The sequence below is a fragment of the Scyliorhinus torazame genome, chromosome 1 (genome assembly GCF_047496885.1).
Source record: "Scyliorhinus torazame isolate Kashiwa2021f chromosome 1, sScyTor2.1, whole genome shotgun sequence".
Classification (NCBI taxonomy): Eukaryota; Metazoa; Chordata; class Chondrichthyes; order Carcharhiniformes; family Scyliorhinidae; genus Scyliorhinus; species Scyliorhinus torazame.
This window is the reverse complement of record NC_092707.1, coordinates 264,423,199-264,441,772: the sequence shown is the minus strand read 5'-3', so window position 1 is coordinate 264,441,772 and position 18,574 is coordinate 264,423,199. Positions and strand designations below refer to the sequence as shown.

The following is an 18,574-nucleotide window of genomic DNA, read 5'->3' as shown; positions in this document are numbered from 1 at the left end:
CTGAAAGTGTCTGACCAGATTAGACTAAGGAAGGGCTGGATCAGCCAGGTCTTCCACTCCGGCTTGGAGTCTAAGTCCAGTGGGGTAACAATTATGATCAATAAGCGGGTTCAATTTGAGGCGGAGGGCGTAATCGCAGACGGCGGGGGCAGGTTCCGTATGGTAAGGGGCAAGCTGGAGGGGAGGAGAGTGGTGCTGGTGAATATATATGCTCCGAATTGGGACAACGCTGACTTTATTTAAAGAGTGCTGGGGAAAATCCCAGACCTAGACTCACGCAAGTTGATTATGGGGGGGGGGGCACTTCAAAACGGTCCTCGACCCGGTTACTGCGGAAGTGTATGCAAAATTACCTGCAGGTGAACGATACGGGGGAGGATTCAGCAGTGACCCTGTGGGAGGCGCTGAAGGCGGTAGTGAGGGGGGAGCTGATCCCAATTTGGGCTCACAGGGATAGGACGGACAGAGCAGAAATGGATTGACTGGTTAAGGAGATCCACCGGATAGACGAGGAGTATGGGGGAGGACCTACTCAGGGAGAGACGGAGACTGCAGGCGGAACTGGAAGTGCTATCCATGAGTAGAGCCGTGGAACAACTTAGGAAGGCAAGGGGAGTGGTGTATGTGCATGGGGAGAAGGCCAGCAGATTGCTAGCGCAGCAACTCACAAGGAGGGAGGCGGCCAGGGAAATAAGTAGGGTGGTAGACGGGAAAGGGAACAGAGTGGAGGACCCACCAGGACTGAATAAGGTGTTTTGGGACTTTTATAGTAAACTCTACACTTCAGAACCCCTGGAGGAGCCGGAGGAGATGAAACGGTTCCTGGACGGACTAACCTTCCCAAAAGTGGGCAGGGGACTAGTGGACGGGCTGGGAGCCCCGTTTAGAGTGGAGGAGGTACTGGGGGGCCTCAAGGCCATGCAGTCGGGTAAAGCCCCGGGACCGATGGATACCCAGTAGAGTTTTACAAAAAGTTCTCGGCTATAGTGGGGCCGGTGCTGACCAGGGTTTTTAATGAGGCGAGGGACAGAGGGACCCTACCTCCAATGATGTCGCAGGCCACCATCTCGCTGATATTAAAGTGGGACAAGGACCCGGAAGCCTGCGGGTCATACAGGCCAATCTCCATGATTAATGTGGATGCCAAGCTCCTGGCCAAGGTCCTGGCGATTAGAATTGAGGACTGTGTACCGGAGGTGATTGGGGATGACCAAACAGGGTTTGTTAAAGGCAGACAGCTGACAGCCAACTTGAGACGATTGCTTAATGTGATTATGATGCCCCCGACGGGCAAGGAGGTGGAGGCAGTGGTGGCAATGGACGCTGAGAAGGCCTTTGACCGGGTGGAGTTGGACTATTTGTGGGAGGTACTCGGACAGTTTGGGTTTGGGAAGGGACTGGTTAATTGGGTCAGACTACTGTACCAGGCCCCAAAAGCTAGCGTAAGGACGAACAGGACAACGTCAGACTATTTCAGACTACATCGTGGGACCAGACGGGGGGGGGGGTGTTGGAGCACAAGGTCTTTCTCTATGCGGATGACCTGCTCCTGTAGTGTCGGACTCACTGGCCGGGATGGACAATATACTGGAAACATTGAGAAAGTTCGGCCGGTTCTCAGGGTACAAATCAAATATGACCAAGAGTGAGATGTTTGTGGTGCAGGCAAGGGGCCAGGAGAATAGACTGAAGGAGCTGCCATTTAGGCTGGTGCAGGAAAGTTTCCGGTACTTGGGGATACAGGTGGCACGAGATTGGGGCAGGCTGCATAAGTTAAATTTGACTAGGGTGGTGGAACAAATGAAGAGGGAATTTCGGAGATGGGATGCACTCCCGCTATCACTTGCGGGGAGGATGCAGACGGTAAAGATGACAATCCTCCCAAGATTCCTGTTCATTTTTCAGTGCCTCCCGATCTTTATTCAGCGGTCTTTCTTCAAAAGGACCAGCAAAATTATTATGAGTTTTGTCTGGGCGGGAAAATCCCCGCGGGTGAGGAAGGCAATGCTTGAAAGGAACCGCAGCGAGGGGGGACTGGCATTGCTGAATCTGCTATTACTGGGCGGCCAACATAGCCATGATAAGGAAATGGATGGTGGGTACGGGATCTATTTGGGAGCGGGTGGAGGCGGCGTCATACAGGGGCACCAACCTGGCAGCCCTGGTCACGGCTCCCCTACAGCTTTCGTCGGCCAGGTACTCCACCAGCTCGGTAGTGGTGGCGGCCGTGCGGATATGGGGCCAGTGGAGGAAACACGTAGGGAAGGTGAGTGCGTCGGTCTGGGCTCCAATATGTGATAACCTTCGATTCGCCCCGGGAACATGGATGGTGGGTTTCGAGCATGGCAGCGGGCGGGGGTGGGCGATATGTTCCTGGAGGGGAGCTTTGCGAGCATGAGGGCGTTGGAGGAGAAATTTGGGCTGGTAAGGGGAAATGACGTCAGGTACTTACAAGTGTGGGACTTTAATCGCAGACAGGTCCCATCCTTCCCACGCCTCCCACCAATAGGGACCCAGGACAGAATAGTCTCTAGAGGAGAAGGAGGAGAGAGGAGAGTCTCGGATATTTACAAGGTGCTCATGAAGGATGAAGAGTCCCAGATGGAGGAACTGAAACGCAAATGGGAGAAGGAACTCGGCGTGGAGATGGAGGACGGGGTATGGGCGGAAGCCCTGAGTAGGGTAAACACAGCCGCAATATGTGCCAGGCTCAGCCTGATTCAGTTTAAGGTTGTTCACCGGGCCCGCATGACGGTGGCTCGGATGTGCAAATTCTTTGGGGTGGAGGACAAGTGCGCTAGACGCGCGGGAGGACCAGCGAACGACGTTCACATGTTTTGGGCATGCTCTAAGCTTAGGGGGTACTGGGAGGGATTTGCGGGGGTCATGTCCCGGGTGCTGAAAACAAGGGTGGTGATGAGTCAAGAGGTGGCAATTTTCGGGGTTTCGGAAGACCCGTGAGTCCAGGAGGAAAAAGAGGCCGGCGTTCTGGCCTTTGCTTCCCTGGTAGCCTGGCGACGAATACTGCTGGCATGGAGGGACTCAAAACCCCCCAAGACCGAACTATGGCTTTCGGACATGTCGAGTTTTCTGGGTCTGGAAAAAAAATCAAGTTTGCCTTGAGGGGATCTGTATTGGGGTTCGCCCGAAGGTGGCAACCATTCATCGACTTCTTTGCGGGAGATTGAATGTCAGCGGGGGGGGGGGGGGATTAGAGTAGAGTAAGAGGGATAAATAGGCGGGTAGTATTTATGGGGAAGGATCGGTTATGTGCACTATGGTTTGGTTGAAGTGTTGGTTTTTCGTTAATGTTTGCCCATTTCTGTAATCTGTAACTGTTTACAATGCCAAAAAGTACCTCAATAAAATTGTTTGTTAAAAAAAAGGGCAGCACGGTGGCACAGTGGTTAGCACAGCTGCCTACGGCGCCAAGGTCCCAAGTTCGATCCCGGCTCTGGATCACTGTCCATGTGGAGTTTGCACATTCTCCCCATGTTTGCGTGGGTTTCGCCCCACAACCCAAAGACGTGCAGGATAGGTGGATTGGCCATGCTTAATTGCCCCTTAATTGGAAAAAATGAATTGGGTACTCTAAATTTAAAAATAAAAAAATGTTATGCAGCAGACATTGATTCAGTTGGAAGATTCAAAAAGGGAATTAAATCATTTCCAGATGCAGCAGGGATTGTGTACAGGGAAAAGGAACAGACAAATGATCCGACTGGGTTCTGGTGCAACTCTCTTCCAAAGAGGAGGAGCAGAAAGTGGTTCACCACCCTGATGATTTTCCTGACTTCTGTCTTCAATCTCAAACTTACCTTTTGACTGTGCAGGATTAATCCTCTCTTTCTTGTTTCTGTCCCTGTTAAAATTAAAGAAGGCAGCATTTAATTTTAAAAGCATGTCCTCATATTCACCAACAATCTGTATGCCCACACACCATTGAGCTGACTGCAACCAATCATGATTTTTCTGGTGCATGCACATATGAAACCAGAATGGCAGGAGGAGAAAGCAAATGTGGGTGCCAACAGAACCACTGACTGTAAATTCTGACCTGGAGTTTTGTGAAAGTGAGTTTATCACCAAAATAAGCATTTTAAACCATGGTGTCCAACCTTCCTGTGAGTAACCTGATTTTAAGAATAATGAAAAAATATATACTCAACCATTTAATATTTTCATCGGTGTACAGTCAGTTACTGCCAAACTAAGCCAAAGAAAACAAGCACAATTTGATGAGCATTCCCTAACCAGGGTAATCTCTGCCTGGAGGCATATTCAATTGTGTGTAGAGCGTGATTCAAGCAAATTAAAACTTGAACCAGCGTTTTTAAAACACAGGGAAACATGGTTTTGGACACAACTTGTTCTGCAATCCTTTTAACTAATGTGATCAATCCTGCATTGTTTGCTTATTTATTTTATCAGTGAAGTCAAGAGCAATTTATAAACATAAGTAAATGTTTCACTATAAAATGAAAATGTGTTTCAAAAAGACTGTAAATACGAAGTTATGATTAAAATCTTGAATATACGGGGGCGGCATGGTGGCACAGTAGTTAGCACTGCTTCCTCACGGCACCGTGGATCCAGGTTTGATCCCAGCCTCGGGTCACTGCCCATGTGGAGTTTGCACGTTCTTCCCGTGTCTGCGTGGGTCTCGCCCCCAAAGATGTGCAGGGTAGGTGGTCTGGCCATGCTAAATTGCCCCTTAATTGGAAACAAAAAATGAATTGGGTACTTTAAATTTAAAAAAATCTTCAATATAGGGACCTGGGTTGGATTCCCGGCTTGGGTCACTGTCTGTGTGGAGTTTGCATGTTCTCCCCGTGACTGCGTGGGTTTCTCCCGGGGTGCTCCGGTTTCCTCCCACAAGTCCTGAAAGACATGCTTGTTAGGTGAATTGGACATTCTGAATTCTCCCTCAGTGTACCCGAACAGGCGCCGGAGTGTGGCGACTAGAGGCTTTTCACAATAATTTCATTGCAGTGTTAATGTAAGACTGCTTTGTGTATTTATAATAATATTTATTATTGTCATATATGTTTCAGTGATGGTTTATTGTACCTTACAGTTCAATAAGGCCGATTAATCCTTTATGTAGCGAGACAGAATCTCAAACAGCAAAACTACATCACCACAAATATTTCCTGAAGAGACAGCCAAGAGGCTTTGTAAAGCTTCTTAAAAAAAGTAATGAATTTCTAAAATGTTCCTGAGGCAGCAAACCCATGTTTAGATTGGCATGTATATAAAGTTCACAGTTGTGCTCATTTTTAGTGGTTTATGAAAGTAAGTTAAAATTGGTTTGAAGCATTTTGAATTTCCTCATTTGAGAAGCAGGCAGACAATGCAAGACAATAGCATAATCCTCCCAAATCTTGGGTTTACATATGAGTGGGAGATTAAAAACATTTTCTTAAATGCCATTTTCCCGATTAGAAAGTAGAATTTATTTTGAAGAACCTTTACAAGCAGACAAAAAAACCATGAAACACAACTGACTTTTAATAATTCTCAAGGATTTTCAAAGGCTTCCCATTTACAGAGTGTTCTCAGAATAAGGCTGCTGGGTTCCCATAGTATCAGCGATATAACTATGTAAATGTGTGCCCCTGAAGAAGCTTTGATCTGATGCATATGCAGGCTGCATTCAGCACGACTGACAAATGACCAATTGTCTGCCAACAGCATCACTAGCCTTCTGAAATTGTCAAACAAATAGGAAATGTTTTGATCTTTTGTGGGCTGCAGATGCAATGTTTTACTGCGAAAGTGCCAACTGTATTAGACAACATTTATTTAGATCATATATCTGTTTCAGGTACCAGAAAGGCAGAAAGCAGTAACGGCTAACTGATTATTTTCAACTTTCTTAAATAAAGATTGTGATAGTGACTATCACCCCCTCCCCCCATTATCTACAATTGTCAACAGACCAAGACTTTGATGGGTGCGTTCAGGATGGCAGCAAAAGAACTTTCCTTTACAAAGTGCCTTTAATGTAGTAGATGTCCCAAGATGCTTCACAGGAACATTATCAAACAAAATTTTACACCAGGCCACAACAGGGAAAAGTAGGACAGGTGGCCAAAGGTTGCGGTCAAAAATATGTGTTTTAAAAATGTATTTCAAAGGAAGAGAGCGCAATAGAGGAAGAGCAATCTGGGAAAGGAATTCCAGAGCTTAAAATTGAGGAAGCTGAAGGCACACTCACAAATAGGGGAGTGATTAAACTTTGGGATGCACAGGGGGTCAAGATTGGAGGAATGAAGAAATCTACATCATAAATCTATTGCGAGTGGTCCTCGTTGCATTTAAGATGAAATCATTCCACTGATCATTAGGCCTTGTGAAAAATAAATACCTTGGCCCAGCATTTGTAGTCATCAGTCAACAGCATTTGCCAATCACAACACTGATAACCGCCCATAGAGCTTGTGTGGGCTTTTGCGCAGAGACTTGCTGCCATCAGGCATGTCATCTTCTGCAGGGGATCTGTGGTGTGTGTGAGCAGTGCAAGCAACGGCATGGTTCTTCAACAAATCAGGCTGAAGAACTCTCAGAAACTCAGTGATTGTGCATCAGTATGAATTAGATTTAAATCAAGTAGAGAAAGCAAAATAAAGATAGGGAAAGAAGGACTGGATTAACATTCCTGCATCAATTCCAACCGGAGAGAATCTAACCATCTCCACTTGACAGATAGCCGCATCACTATCATTGTATTTCTTGGGGATTACCATGACCAAAAAGTTAACTGGACCAGCAATTTAAAAACTGTGGCTGCAAGAGCAGATCAGATGCTGGTAATTCTGTGGTGACTCATTTCCTGCCTCCCCAATGCCTGACAAGGTACAGGTCAAGAGTATGGTGGAAAACTAACCACTTGCCGAGATTAGTGAAGCACCAAAGAGGCTCAACAAAGCTACCCAGGGCAAAGCAGTTCACTTAAACAGTGCCCCATCCACCACCTTAAACATTCACTCCCTCTACCATTAACAGTAGCAATGTGTCAAGGTGCACTTGCACTCGCCAACTATCTCACCATTCTTACATGATCACTGAGTCAAAAACCTGGGGCGAAATTCTCCGGTATCGGCGTGATGTCCGCCGACCGTCGCCAAAAATGGCGCAAATCAGTCGGGCATCGCGCCGTCCCAAAGGTGCAGAATCCTCCGCATCTTGGGGGGCCCAGCCCTAACCTTGAGGGGCTAGGCCCGCGCCGGACTGATTTTTACCCCTCGCCAGCTGGCGGAAAAGGCCTTGGGTGCCCCACCAGCTGGCGCGGAAATGACATTGCCGGGCGGCGCATGTGCGGGAGCGTTAGCGGTCACTCACGGCATCCCCGCGCATGCGCTGTGGAGGGAGTCTCTTCCGCCTTCGCCATGGTGGAGACCGTGGCGAAGGCGGAAGGAAAAGAGTGCCCCCACGGCACAGGCCCGCCGGCGGATCGGTGGGCCCCGATTGCGGGCCAGGCCACCGTGGGGGCACCCCCCGGGGCCAGATCGCCCCGCGCCCCCCCCAGAACCCCGCCCGCGCCGCCTATTCCTGCCGGTAAGAGAGGTGGTTTAATCCACGCCGGCGGGACAGGCATCCTAGTAGCGGGACTTTGGCCCATCCGGGCCGGAGAATCGTCAAAGTCCCGCTGCTAGAATCTCCGGTGCCGGAGAATTCGGCAACCGGCGGGGGCGGGATTCACGCCAGCCCCTGGCGATTCTCCGACCCGGCCGGGGGGGTCGGAGAATCTCGCCCCTGGTCTCTTTGAAAGGATTATGCAACAAGGTTAAGTTTGAAGACTTTTATTGGAACAAACAAACAGCAACATTGACTTACCACAATTTAGTAGGTAATTTCTAGTTTAAACTACAAAAAAAAATCACCCATGTAATTTTTGCACAACTAAAAATCCCGCAACATGATTATACTTTATTCTGCTCCGCCGGTAGACACTTTATTCTTCCTGAACCAGTTCAAAGCTATTCTCAGTGTCCGATGACCGGCTTCCTTTTTCCATTCCTTGTTGGGTAACTTGTAACCCTGAACTGTATTTCACTGTGTGGGTTACATTGGATTTCCTTCTCTCTAGTTCAGGCTAGGTGAAACTCCCAGTCTCATTTAAGTCCTGCAAACTAGGTCTCACCATGAGCTCCCACCCATGTTCTATGTGGTGTACAAATAAGATCAGCATTTCCTCTGCTTCAGGTGCAGGACTCTATTTCCAGCTCTTCCTCGCTCAGATTCTTGCAGACTCACTAGGGTTGTGAGGTTGAGCGGTATCTTACTGAACCTGTAACCCAATATTATAATGGTTCGCTGTGGACTCTTCGCTTCCCAAAGCCCATTTCCATGGCAAAGTGATACAGGTAGAAATCTTGGATCAAGGTAGAAATGAGCTATCCTCTGGAATCGCGACTCCATTCTAGCTTGGAATTAAATAGTTTAGAATATAACTGTTTATAAAACTTGACATTCCTATCTCCTCCCTATAAGACTTGGAGACTAACAGTCTAACCACAGTCAGCACAGATACTCTTGCCTTTGTCAACAGCTGTGAATATCTTGAACCTTTTCAGCGAGTCGTTTGGTTTGGGTCCCTCTTGTCCCCATAGCAATTAAGCCACCAGGCTCGTCATTGGGCAGAATTCCAAGCAGGTCATATGACTCCCTTCACTACTCAATTTTACCTTAGAGAGACAGTCCTCCCCTCCAAAAATCATTTTATATTTGTAACATATTGCACAGACCTCCCCCTTTGTGGTGCTTCTTGATGTTCAATTCAAGTGATAGTATGAAAGTCAAAATAAAGTTGTCTTAATCCTTAAAAACAATTATCCTAAGAAAATTGAGCAATCACGCCAGTGCACCCAATGTACTTGTAAGCAAGTCATACATGACAATAACTGTACAATTATGAAAAATATACACAATTTTAAGATGAAAACAAATATTTTGATGTTCATAACTTGTAGATATTTGAGGAATGAATAGAGACGCAAGAAAACCATTTGTTTTTATGTATATGGTAATAACTACTTAGCAATCTTAGTAATCAGTACTTAAAGTACAAGGATTTTTAATAGTCTGTTAATTACCCCATACAATTTAAACTAATTGATTATATTAAACAGGTAATCCAAAATTCATTATGTTCCTTGAACATTTTTCAAGCTTTAATGCTTGAACGTGAGAAATTGCAATGATTGATTGGGATTATGAAGGTTTGCACTTTTCGAAGCTACCCTTTGATATTAAAAAGAAAACTACAAAAATCATTTCATAATTTCAGTCTTTAATGTATTCTGCTAAACAGCCCAATGTCACCAGTCAGTATCTTAAACTGAAAATTTTACACCTTTGCACAATGTGCTCTTTAATGCCAATAAATACACTTTTGACTGAATTCTGAATTGAATCTCTCATTCTATTATTCAATTTGAATTGTAGAGAATTCTGCATTGAAAGTATTCATGCGTAGTTCTCTTCATTGATTTAAGAATAAAATTGCCTTTGACAAACACTGAAGCGTTAACAATATTTTTGTTTGACAAATCATATTTAACAAGTAGCTCTTGAAATTGGAAATTATAACAAAAATCCTTTGCCAACATTTAAAATTAGTTACACATCGAATCTGTCAATTACGAAGTTTCATAAAAGGTTGTAATAATATAAGAATCAGGAAAAGTAGGCCATTCTGCCACTTGAGCTTGCTTCACCAGTCAATAAGATCTTATGTGACCTTAACTCCACTTTTCTGCCTGTTCCCCGTAACCCTGGACTACTTTATCGATCAAAAATAACTCAGCCTTCAATATATTCAATGATCCAGCCTTCATTGCACACTTTGAGAGAATTCCAAACACTAACCAGTCTCTGAGAAAAGAAATTCCTCCTCATCTGTCTTAAATGGGAGACCCCTTATTTTGACATTGTGCCCAAAGTTCTAGATTTCCCCACAAGCAGAAACGTCCTCTCAGCATCTACCATGTCAAGCCCTCTCGGAATCATACATGTTTCAATTATATTACTTCTCATTATTCTAAACTCCAATGAGTATAGGCGGATACAATTCATACAGGAGTATTTACAAAATGGTGCATAAAATAAATTCAAAACCTATTAACACTCAACCTGACAATCCATCAATTGATGCACATCTATATTAAGTGTGACATAAATTTTGACCCTTCTCACAATCCCTCGACAATTCATTCCATACCAGCTGCATTCTGGGCACTGCTTGATCTCCTGGTTTATGTGTTGAGCAGAACCTTTCTAAGTCAGGGGAAGGGGGAGGTCAGAAGCTAAACAGCTTTTCAATTCTCAACCAGAGTGAACCAATGTGAACAAGTGAAAGGGGGCACACAATAGAACGCAGACCTCTTGTTGTGCTGGTATTACCTCAACATTGTTACAACTATGCAGCTCTTTCTTGAGACTTTTCTCTGCCTGGTTGATGCTCAGTAACAACAAAACTTTAAAAAATACATATTTTTATTAAGAGCTTCCATCTGACTGAGGCAGCTTCAGGACAATCCATATCCAACAACCTGTTCTGAAAGTTCACGTTTTGACAGCTGTGATAAATACCAACACAGGAGCTGAAACAATCCACAACATTCTAAAGCAACCCACAATATTCTAAAATAAAGTTGATTAGTTACCAAAGTTAACAGATTCTTTAAAACCATTCCGTGACATAGATCCACATCTTCGCTAGAAACTAATCAGTTCTCCCTTGGGCCACATCCTATCTGTGTACCAATTTTGTTGAAATCCGTCCTTTAGTTTTTGAGATATATTGTTAACAGACTCTAGGATGATAGTATTATCACTGCCCACCTTCTGTGGCACAGGTAATCCTAACCTCGTCTGTCAATTAAACTCCTTTCACAAGAGCAAAATACTGCGGATTTTGGAAATCTGAATTAAAAACAGAAACCTTTGGAAATATAGGTCAGGCAACCTTGGTCAGGTAGCGAGACTAGGATAGGACCTTTCATCCGATCTGCTCATATTGAAACATCAACTGTTTCCTCTCCACAGCTGTTGTCAGACATGCTGCATGTTTGCAGCATTTTCTGGGTCTTTTAATAACCAAACTCCTTTTATATTGTTCGGCCAAGTTTTACCAGCACTCAGCTGAGTGCACACTATGCAAAAATAGTTAACCAGGACAAGGGCAAGATTAATGCCATTCCAGCATCTGTTTGGCTCTTTACCGATTAGGATTGATGGTAAATAGAACATAGAACATAGAACAATACAGCGCAGTACAGGCCCTTCGGCCCACGATGTTGCACCGAAACAAAAGCCATCTAACCTACACTATACCATTATCATCCATATGTTTATCCAATAAACTTTTAAATGCCCTCAATGTTGGCGAGTTCACCACTGTAGCAGGTAGGGCATTCCACGGCCTCACTACTCTTTGCGTAAAGAACCTACCCCTGACCTCTGTCCTATATCTATTACCCCTCAGTTTAAGGCTATGTCCCCTCGTGCTAGCCATTTCCATCCGCGGGAGAAGGCTCTCACTGTCCACCCTATCTAACCCTCTGATCATTTTGTATGCCTCTATTAAGTCTCCTCTTAACCTTCTTCTCTCTAACGAAAACAACCTCAAGTCCATCAGCCTTTCCTCATAAGATTGTCCCTCCATACCAGGCAACATCCTGGTAAATCTCCTCTGCACCCGTTCCAAAGCCTCCACGTCCTTCCTATAATGCGGTGACCAGAACTGTACGCAATACTCCAAATGCGGCCGTACCAGAGTTCTGTACAGCTGCAACATGACCTCCTGACTCCGGAACTCAATCCCTCTACCAATAAAGGCCAACACTCCATAGGCCTTCTTCACCACCTTATCAACCTGGGTGGCAACTTTCAGGGATCTATGTCCATGGACACCTAGATCCCTCTGCTCATCCACACTTTCAAGAACTTTTCCATTAGCCAAATATTCCACATTCCTGTTATTCCTTCCAAAGTGAATCACCTCACACTTCTCTACATTAAACTCCATTTGCCACCTCTCAGCCCAGCTCTGCAGCTTATCTATATCCCTCTGTAACCTGCTACTTCCTTCTACACTATCGACAACACCACCGACTTTAGTATCGTCTGCAAATTTACTCACCCACCCTTCTGCGCCTTCCTCTAGGTCACTGATAAAAATGACAAACAGCAACGGCCCCAGAACAGATCCTTGTGGTACTCCACTTGTAACTGAACTCCATTCTGAACATTTCCCATCAACCACCACCCTCTGTCTTCTTTCAGCTAGCCAATTTCTGATCCACATCTCTAAATCACCCTCAATCCCCAGCCTCCGTATTTTCTGCAATAGCCTACCGTGGGGAACCTTATCAAACGCTTTGCTGAAATCCATATACACCACATCAACTGCTCTACCCTCGTCTACCTGTTCAGTCACCTTCTCAAAGAACTCGATAAGGTTTGTGAGGCATGACCTACCCTTCACAAAGCCATGCTGACTATCCCTGATCATATTATTCCTATCTAGATGATTATAAATCTTGTCTCTTATAATCCCCTCCAAGACTTTACCCACTACAGACGTGAGGCTCACCGGTCTATAGTTGCCGGGGTTGTCTCTGCTCCCTTTTTTGAACAAAGGGACCACATTTGCTATCCTCCAGTCCTCTGGCACTATTCCTGTATCCAATGATGACATAAAAATCAAAGCCAATGGCCCAGCAATCTCTTCCCTGGCCTCCCAGAGAATCCTAGGATAAATCCCATCAGGTCCCGGGGACTTATCTATTTTCAGCCTGTCCAGAATTGCCAACACCTCTTCCCTACGTACCTCAATGCCATCTAATCTATTTACCTGGAGCTCAGCATTCTCCTCCACAACATTATCTTTTTCCTGAGTGAATACTGACGAAAAATATTCATTTAGTATCTCGCCTATCTCTTCAGACTCTACACACAACTTCCCATCCCTGTCCTTGACTGGTCCTACTCTGTCCCTAGTCATTCGCTTATTCCTGACATACCTATAGAAAGCTTTTGGGTTTTCCTTGATCCTTCCTGCCAAATACTTCTCATGTCCCCTCCTTGCTCGTCTTAGCTCTCTCTTTAGATCCTTCCTCGCTACCTTGTAACTATCCATCGCCCCAACTGAAACTTCACACCTCATCTTCACATAGGCCTCCTTCTTCCTCTTAACAAGAGATTCCACTTCTTTGGTAAACCACGGTTCCCTCGCTCGGCACCTTCCTCCCTGCCTGACCGGTACATACTTATCAAGAACACGCAGTAGCTGATCCTTGAACAAGCTCCACTTATCCAGTGTGTCCAACACTTGCAGCCTACTTCTCCACCTTATCCCCCCCCAAGTCACGTCTAATGGCATCATAATTTCCCTTCCCCCAGCTATAACTCTTGCCCTGCGGTGTATACTTATCCCTTTCCATCCTTAACGTAAACGTCACCGAATTGTGGTCACTGTCCCCAAAGTGCTCACCTACCTCCAAATCCAACACCTGGCCTGGTTCATTACCCAAAACCAAATCCAATGTGGCCTCGCCTCTTGTTGGCCTGTCAACAAACTGTGTCAGGAAACCCTCCTGCACACACTGTACAAAAAACGACCCATCTAATGTACTCGAACTATATCTTTTCCAGTCAATATTTGGAAAGTTAAAGTCTCCCATAATAACTACCCTATTACTTTCGCTCTTATCCAGGATCATCCTCGCCATCCTTTCCTCTACATCCCTAGAACTATTTGGAGGCCTATAGAAATCTCCCAACAGGGTGACCTCTCCTTTCCTGTTTCTAACCTCAGCCCATACTACCTCGGAAGATGAGTCCCCATCTAGCATCCTCTCCGCCACCGTAATACTGCTCTTGACTAGCAGCGCCACACCTCCCCCTCTTTTGCCTCCTTCTCTGAGCTTACAAAAACATCTAAACCCCGGAACCTGCAACATCCATTCCTGTCCCTGCTCTATCCATGTCTCCGAAATGGCCACAACATCGAAGTCCCAGGTACCAACCCATGCTGCCAGTTCCCCTACCTTATTTCGTATACTCCTGGCATTGAAGTAGACACACTTCAAACCACCTACCTGAACACTGGCCCCCTCCTGCGACGTCAAATCTGAGCTCCTGACCTCTATACTCTCATTCTCCCTTACCCTAAAACTACAATCCAGGTTCCCATGCCCCTGCTGCATTAGTTTAAACCCCCCCAAAGAGCACTAACAAATCTCCCCCCCAGGATATTTGTGCCCCGCAGGTTCAGATGTAGACCATCCTGTCTGTAGAGGTCCCACCTTCCCCAGAAAGAGCCCCAGTTATCCAGAAATCTGAATCCCTCCCGCCTGCACCATCCCTGTAGCCACGTGTTTAAATGAAAGTAAATATATGGCCACATGCGAAAGAAAACAAGAGAGGGCCAAAGTGAGAAAAGGTAAAATGAGATGAAAGGAGAAAAATCAGAAGTAGAGGTCTACAAATTGAATAGCATAGATAGAAACAAGTACATTAGAAATTTCCCAACCATAGCCTTTACATCCATTTCTATGCAGATCTCTGATCTGTAATAATAATGGATCGCTTTATCCTGTTACATTTTGCGGACCATAGAAAATAACATCCTTGCAACACTAAAAGAGAATTTGAAGTGTTGGTCTGGCTTTTGGGGTAATAGTGAAAAATGTCAGTGTTCATCATCAAAATTCTCTGAACCTAACGGCAACTTCTGGAGTCCACATATGTGCAGTTTAACGTGGAAATTCAGAAGTTGCTGTCAATTATTTTGAGCTTCTCCACTGGGTGCACTATTGAAGTCTCCACAAACTATGATCAATTTGAAATCTCTGAACTGATAAAATCTTGCATTTTTACACTTTTAGTCTCGCTGTAAAAACCCTTGAAAAAGTTACATTTTGTTGAACGATTTTTAACTGTATATGACATTCAACTTTAAAAAAATCTTTTTATTCAAGGCTTTTGAATAATAATAATGATAATCTTTATTGTCACGAGTAGGCTTACATTAACATTGCAATGAAGTTACCGTGAAAAGCCTCTAGTCGCCACATTCCAGCGCCTGTTCGGGTACACAGAGGGAGAATTTAGCATGTCCGATTCACCTAACAAGCACATCTTTCGGGACTTGTGGGAGGTAACAGGAGCACCCGGAGGAAACCCACGCAGACACGGTGAGAGCGTGCAGACCCTGCACAGACAGTGACCCAAGCTGGGAATCGAACTTGGGACCCTGGTGCTGTGAAGCAACAGTGCTAACCACTGTGCTACCGTGCCGTCCTATGTTTTTACAAATATACACAAAAATATCAGAAGACTAAAACATCCAACTGAACGAACAACCACAAATCCCCAACCTCTCCCAATACCAACACCACACCTTCCAATTTTTACCCCTTTATCTCGCCCCCCCCTCCCCTCCGCCCTTGCTGACCTCTCAATCCTCCTTGAAGAAATTAATGAGTGGCTTCCAACTCCGGGTGAACCCCTCTGCCGACCCCCACAAAGCGACCTTGACCTTCTCCAACCGCAGGAATTCTGCCAGGTCCCTCACCCATACCCCCACCTTCGTTGGCTCCGAGTCCCACCAACACAACAAAATCTGTCTCCGGGTTATCGGGGAGGCAAAGGCTAGAAAATCAGCATCTCTACCCACCTGGACTTCTGGATCTGTTGACACACCAAATATATCACCGCCTCCAGACTCGGGGCCACCTCCACACTCAGAACCTCAGGCATAACATCTGAGAACCCCTGCCAGAACCCCCTCAGTTTTGGACACGGCCAAAACATGTGGACATGATTCGCAGCCGCCACTCCCCCCCTCCGGCCGCCATGTACAACACCCACACCTATTCGCCACCCCTGCAAAGACCCTCCCATCCTTGCAACTGTCATGTGGGCCCTATGCACCTAAATTGGATGAGGCACACAATGAGGATGCATTAACCCTCCACAAGGCCTCTTTCCACATCCCAGCCTGCAACACCCCTCCCAACTATTCCTCACATTTGCGCTTATCCTCCTCCATTGGGGTGCCCTCCCTCTCCATCAATTCCCTGTAAATATCCAACATCCTTCCCTCCCGACATATTATCCTCCGGCAACAACTTGTCCTGAGGTGGCAGCCCGGGAAAGGATGGCACATCTTTCCTCACAAAGTCCCTCACCTGCAGGCACCTAAAACCATTCCCTCTGGACAACTCATGTGCTTCCTCCAACTCCTCCACACCTGGAAACTTGCTCCCTATGAACAAGTTCCTAAAGTGCTCTATCCCCACCTGCTGCCACCCCCAGAACCTCGCATCCAACCTTGTTGCCACAAACCCATGGTTGCCACATATTGGCTCCCACAACGACATGCCCTCCAAACCAAAATGTTGCCCACACTGGTTCCACACCCATAAAGCCAAAACCACCACTGGGCTCACAGAGTACCTGACTGGCAAGAACTGAAGAGGCACCAACAACAGGATCCTCAAATGCGCCCTCCTACACAACGCCTCCTCCATCTGCCCCCACACTGATCCCTCCTCCACCGCCCATATCCTTACCATTCCAATGTTCACTGCCCAATAGTAATTTATCAAATTTGGCAACACCAGCACCCCCTCCAAACCTCGCCCCCTCTCCAGGAATACCTGCCTCACCCACGGGGTCTTCCCTGCCCACATAAAGCCCAAACCTATCCCGTTACCATCCTGAAAAAGGACTTGGGAACAAAGATAGGGAGGTTCTGGAACACAAGCAAGAACTTGGGCAACACCGTCATTTTCACCCTCTGCACATGCCCAACCAGTGACAGCGGCAACACAGCCCACCTCTTGAAATCTGCCTTCATTCCCTCTACCAATCATGCCAAGTTCAACTTGTGTAGCTGTGAAAACTCACCCCACAACCCAGAACGGCAACTCCACTAACCTCCTTTCCTGCCCTCTCGCACTAATCGGAAACACCTCGCTCTTCCCCATGTTCAATTTTATCACAAAAAATGGCCAAATTCCCTCAGGATTCCCATGATCTTTTCAATGCTGCCCACCGGGTCCGAAATATATTACACATCGTTCACAGATAGTAAAACTCTATGCTTGGTACCCTGCTGCTCAATTCCTTTCCAGTCCCTTGATGTCCTATGCGCCATTGCCAACTGCTCTATTGCCAAGATGATGAGGAACGGGGAGAGCAGACATCCTTGCCTTGTCCCCCAATGTAACCCAAAGTACCCCAGACTCGTCCTGTTCATCCGAACGCTTACCACCGCCGCCCTGTACAACAGCCGAACCCAATCCACAGACCCCTGGTCAAACCAGAACCGGCCCAACATCTCCAATAAATATATCCACTCCAACCGATCAATGGACTTCTCCGCATCCATTGCCACTGCTATCTCTACCTCCGCGGTAACATTAAGTAGCCTATGTGCATTCGCTGACAACTGCCTTCCCTTCACGAATTCCATCTGGTCCTCCCCATCACCCCGGCACACACTCCTCTATTCGCAATGCCAGCATCTTACTCAACAACTTTGCATCAACATTAAGCAGCGATATTGGGCAGTACGAACCATACTGCTCGGGGTCCTTATCTTTCTTCAAAATCAGGGATATGGAAGCCTGCGGCAAAGTGGTGGTGGGGGGAGGGGGGGTGAGCTTCCCCTATCCCTCGCCTCATTGTACGATTGTACATCCTCACTAGCAGCAACTCCAGCTCCGCACCAAACTTCTTATACAACTCTACTGGGAACCCATCTGGCCCCAGGACCTTCCCTGCCTGTATCGCACATACATCGTCCACCACCTCCCTCAGGCCAATCGGGGCCCCCAGTCCCTGCACCCTCTCCCCCTCCATCTTAGTGGCTGCCATCCAGGAGCCACCCCAACCCTCCCCGGTGGGCTTCCGATTTGTACAGTCGCCTGTAGAAGGCCTCAAATACCCCATTCACCCCCTCTGGGTCCGCCACCACCTTACTCCTCTCGTCTCTCACCCTACCAATCTCCCTCACCGCTGCCTGCTTCCTCAACTGATGGGCCAGCATCCTACTCGCCTTTTCCCCATAATCGAACACTACCCATCTGGCCCTCTGCAACTGCCCCACCGCCTACCCTATCAACACTAACCCAAACTTCATCTGGAGCCTCTGCCTCTCCTTCAAAAACCCCTCCTCTGGTGCCACCGGGTACCTGGGGTCCACCCTCAGAATCTCCTCTACCAACCTTGCCCCCTCCTCTCGTTTCACCCCATGCACCGGATCAAAATAAATTCACCACTAACTACCACCTTAAGTGCCTCCCACAGATGGTGGCCAAGACCTCCCCCCGTGTCAGTCAACTTTACATAACCTCGAATGGCAGCCCTCACCCGCTCGCACATCCCTTCATCCATCAAGAGCCCCACATCTAACCTCCACTGCGGCCGTTGGTCCTTCCCCTGCACCACCCGCAAATACACCCTATGTGGCATGTGGTCAGAAATCACAAATGCTGTGGACTCTGAGTCAGCCACCCGTGCCAGCAGCGCCTTATCCATCAGACAAAAGTCAATT

At 46.7% G+C, this 18,574-nt stretch overlaps 1 protein-coding gene across 4 annotated transcripts in view; it reads right to left on the bottom strand.

Annotated features, from left to right (window-relative positions):
- Nucleotides 1–18,574, bottom strand: part of kiz (kizuna centrosomal protein) — a 342,742-nt gene that overhangs the window by 31,935 nt on the left and 292,233 nt on the right. For all 4 annotated transcript variants that reach the window (XM_072505712.1, XM_072505702.1, XM_072505723.1 and 1 more), the window contains one exon: nucleotides 3,819–3,862. In XM_072505712.1, coding sequence (XP_072361813.1) covers nucleotides 3,819–3,862 — 44 coding nt within the window. The remainder of the gene's footprint in view (nucleotides 1–3,818; nucleotides 3,863–18,574) is intronic.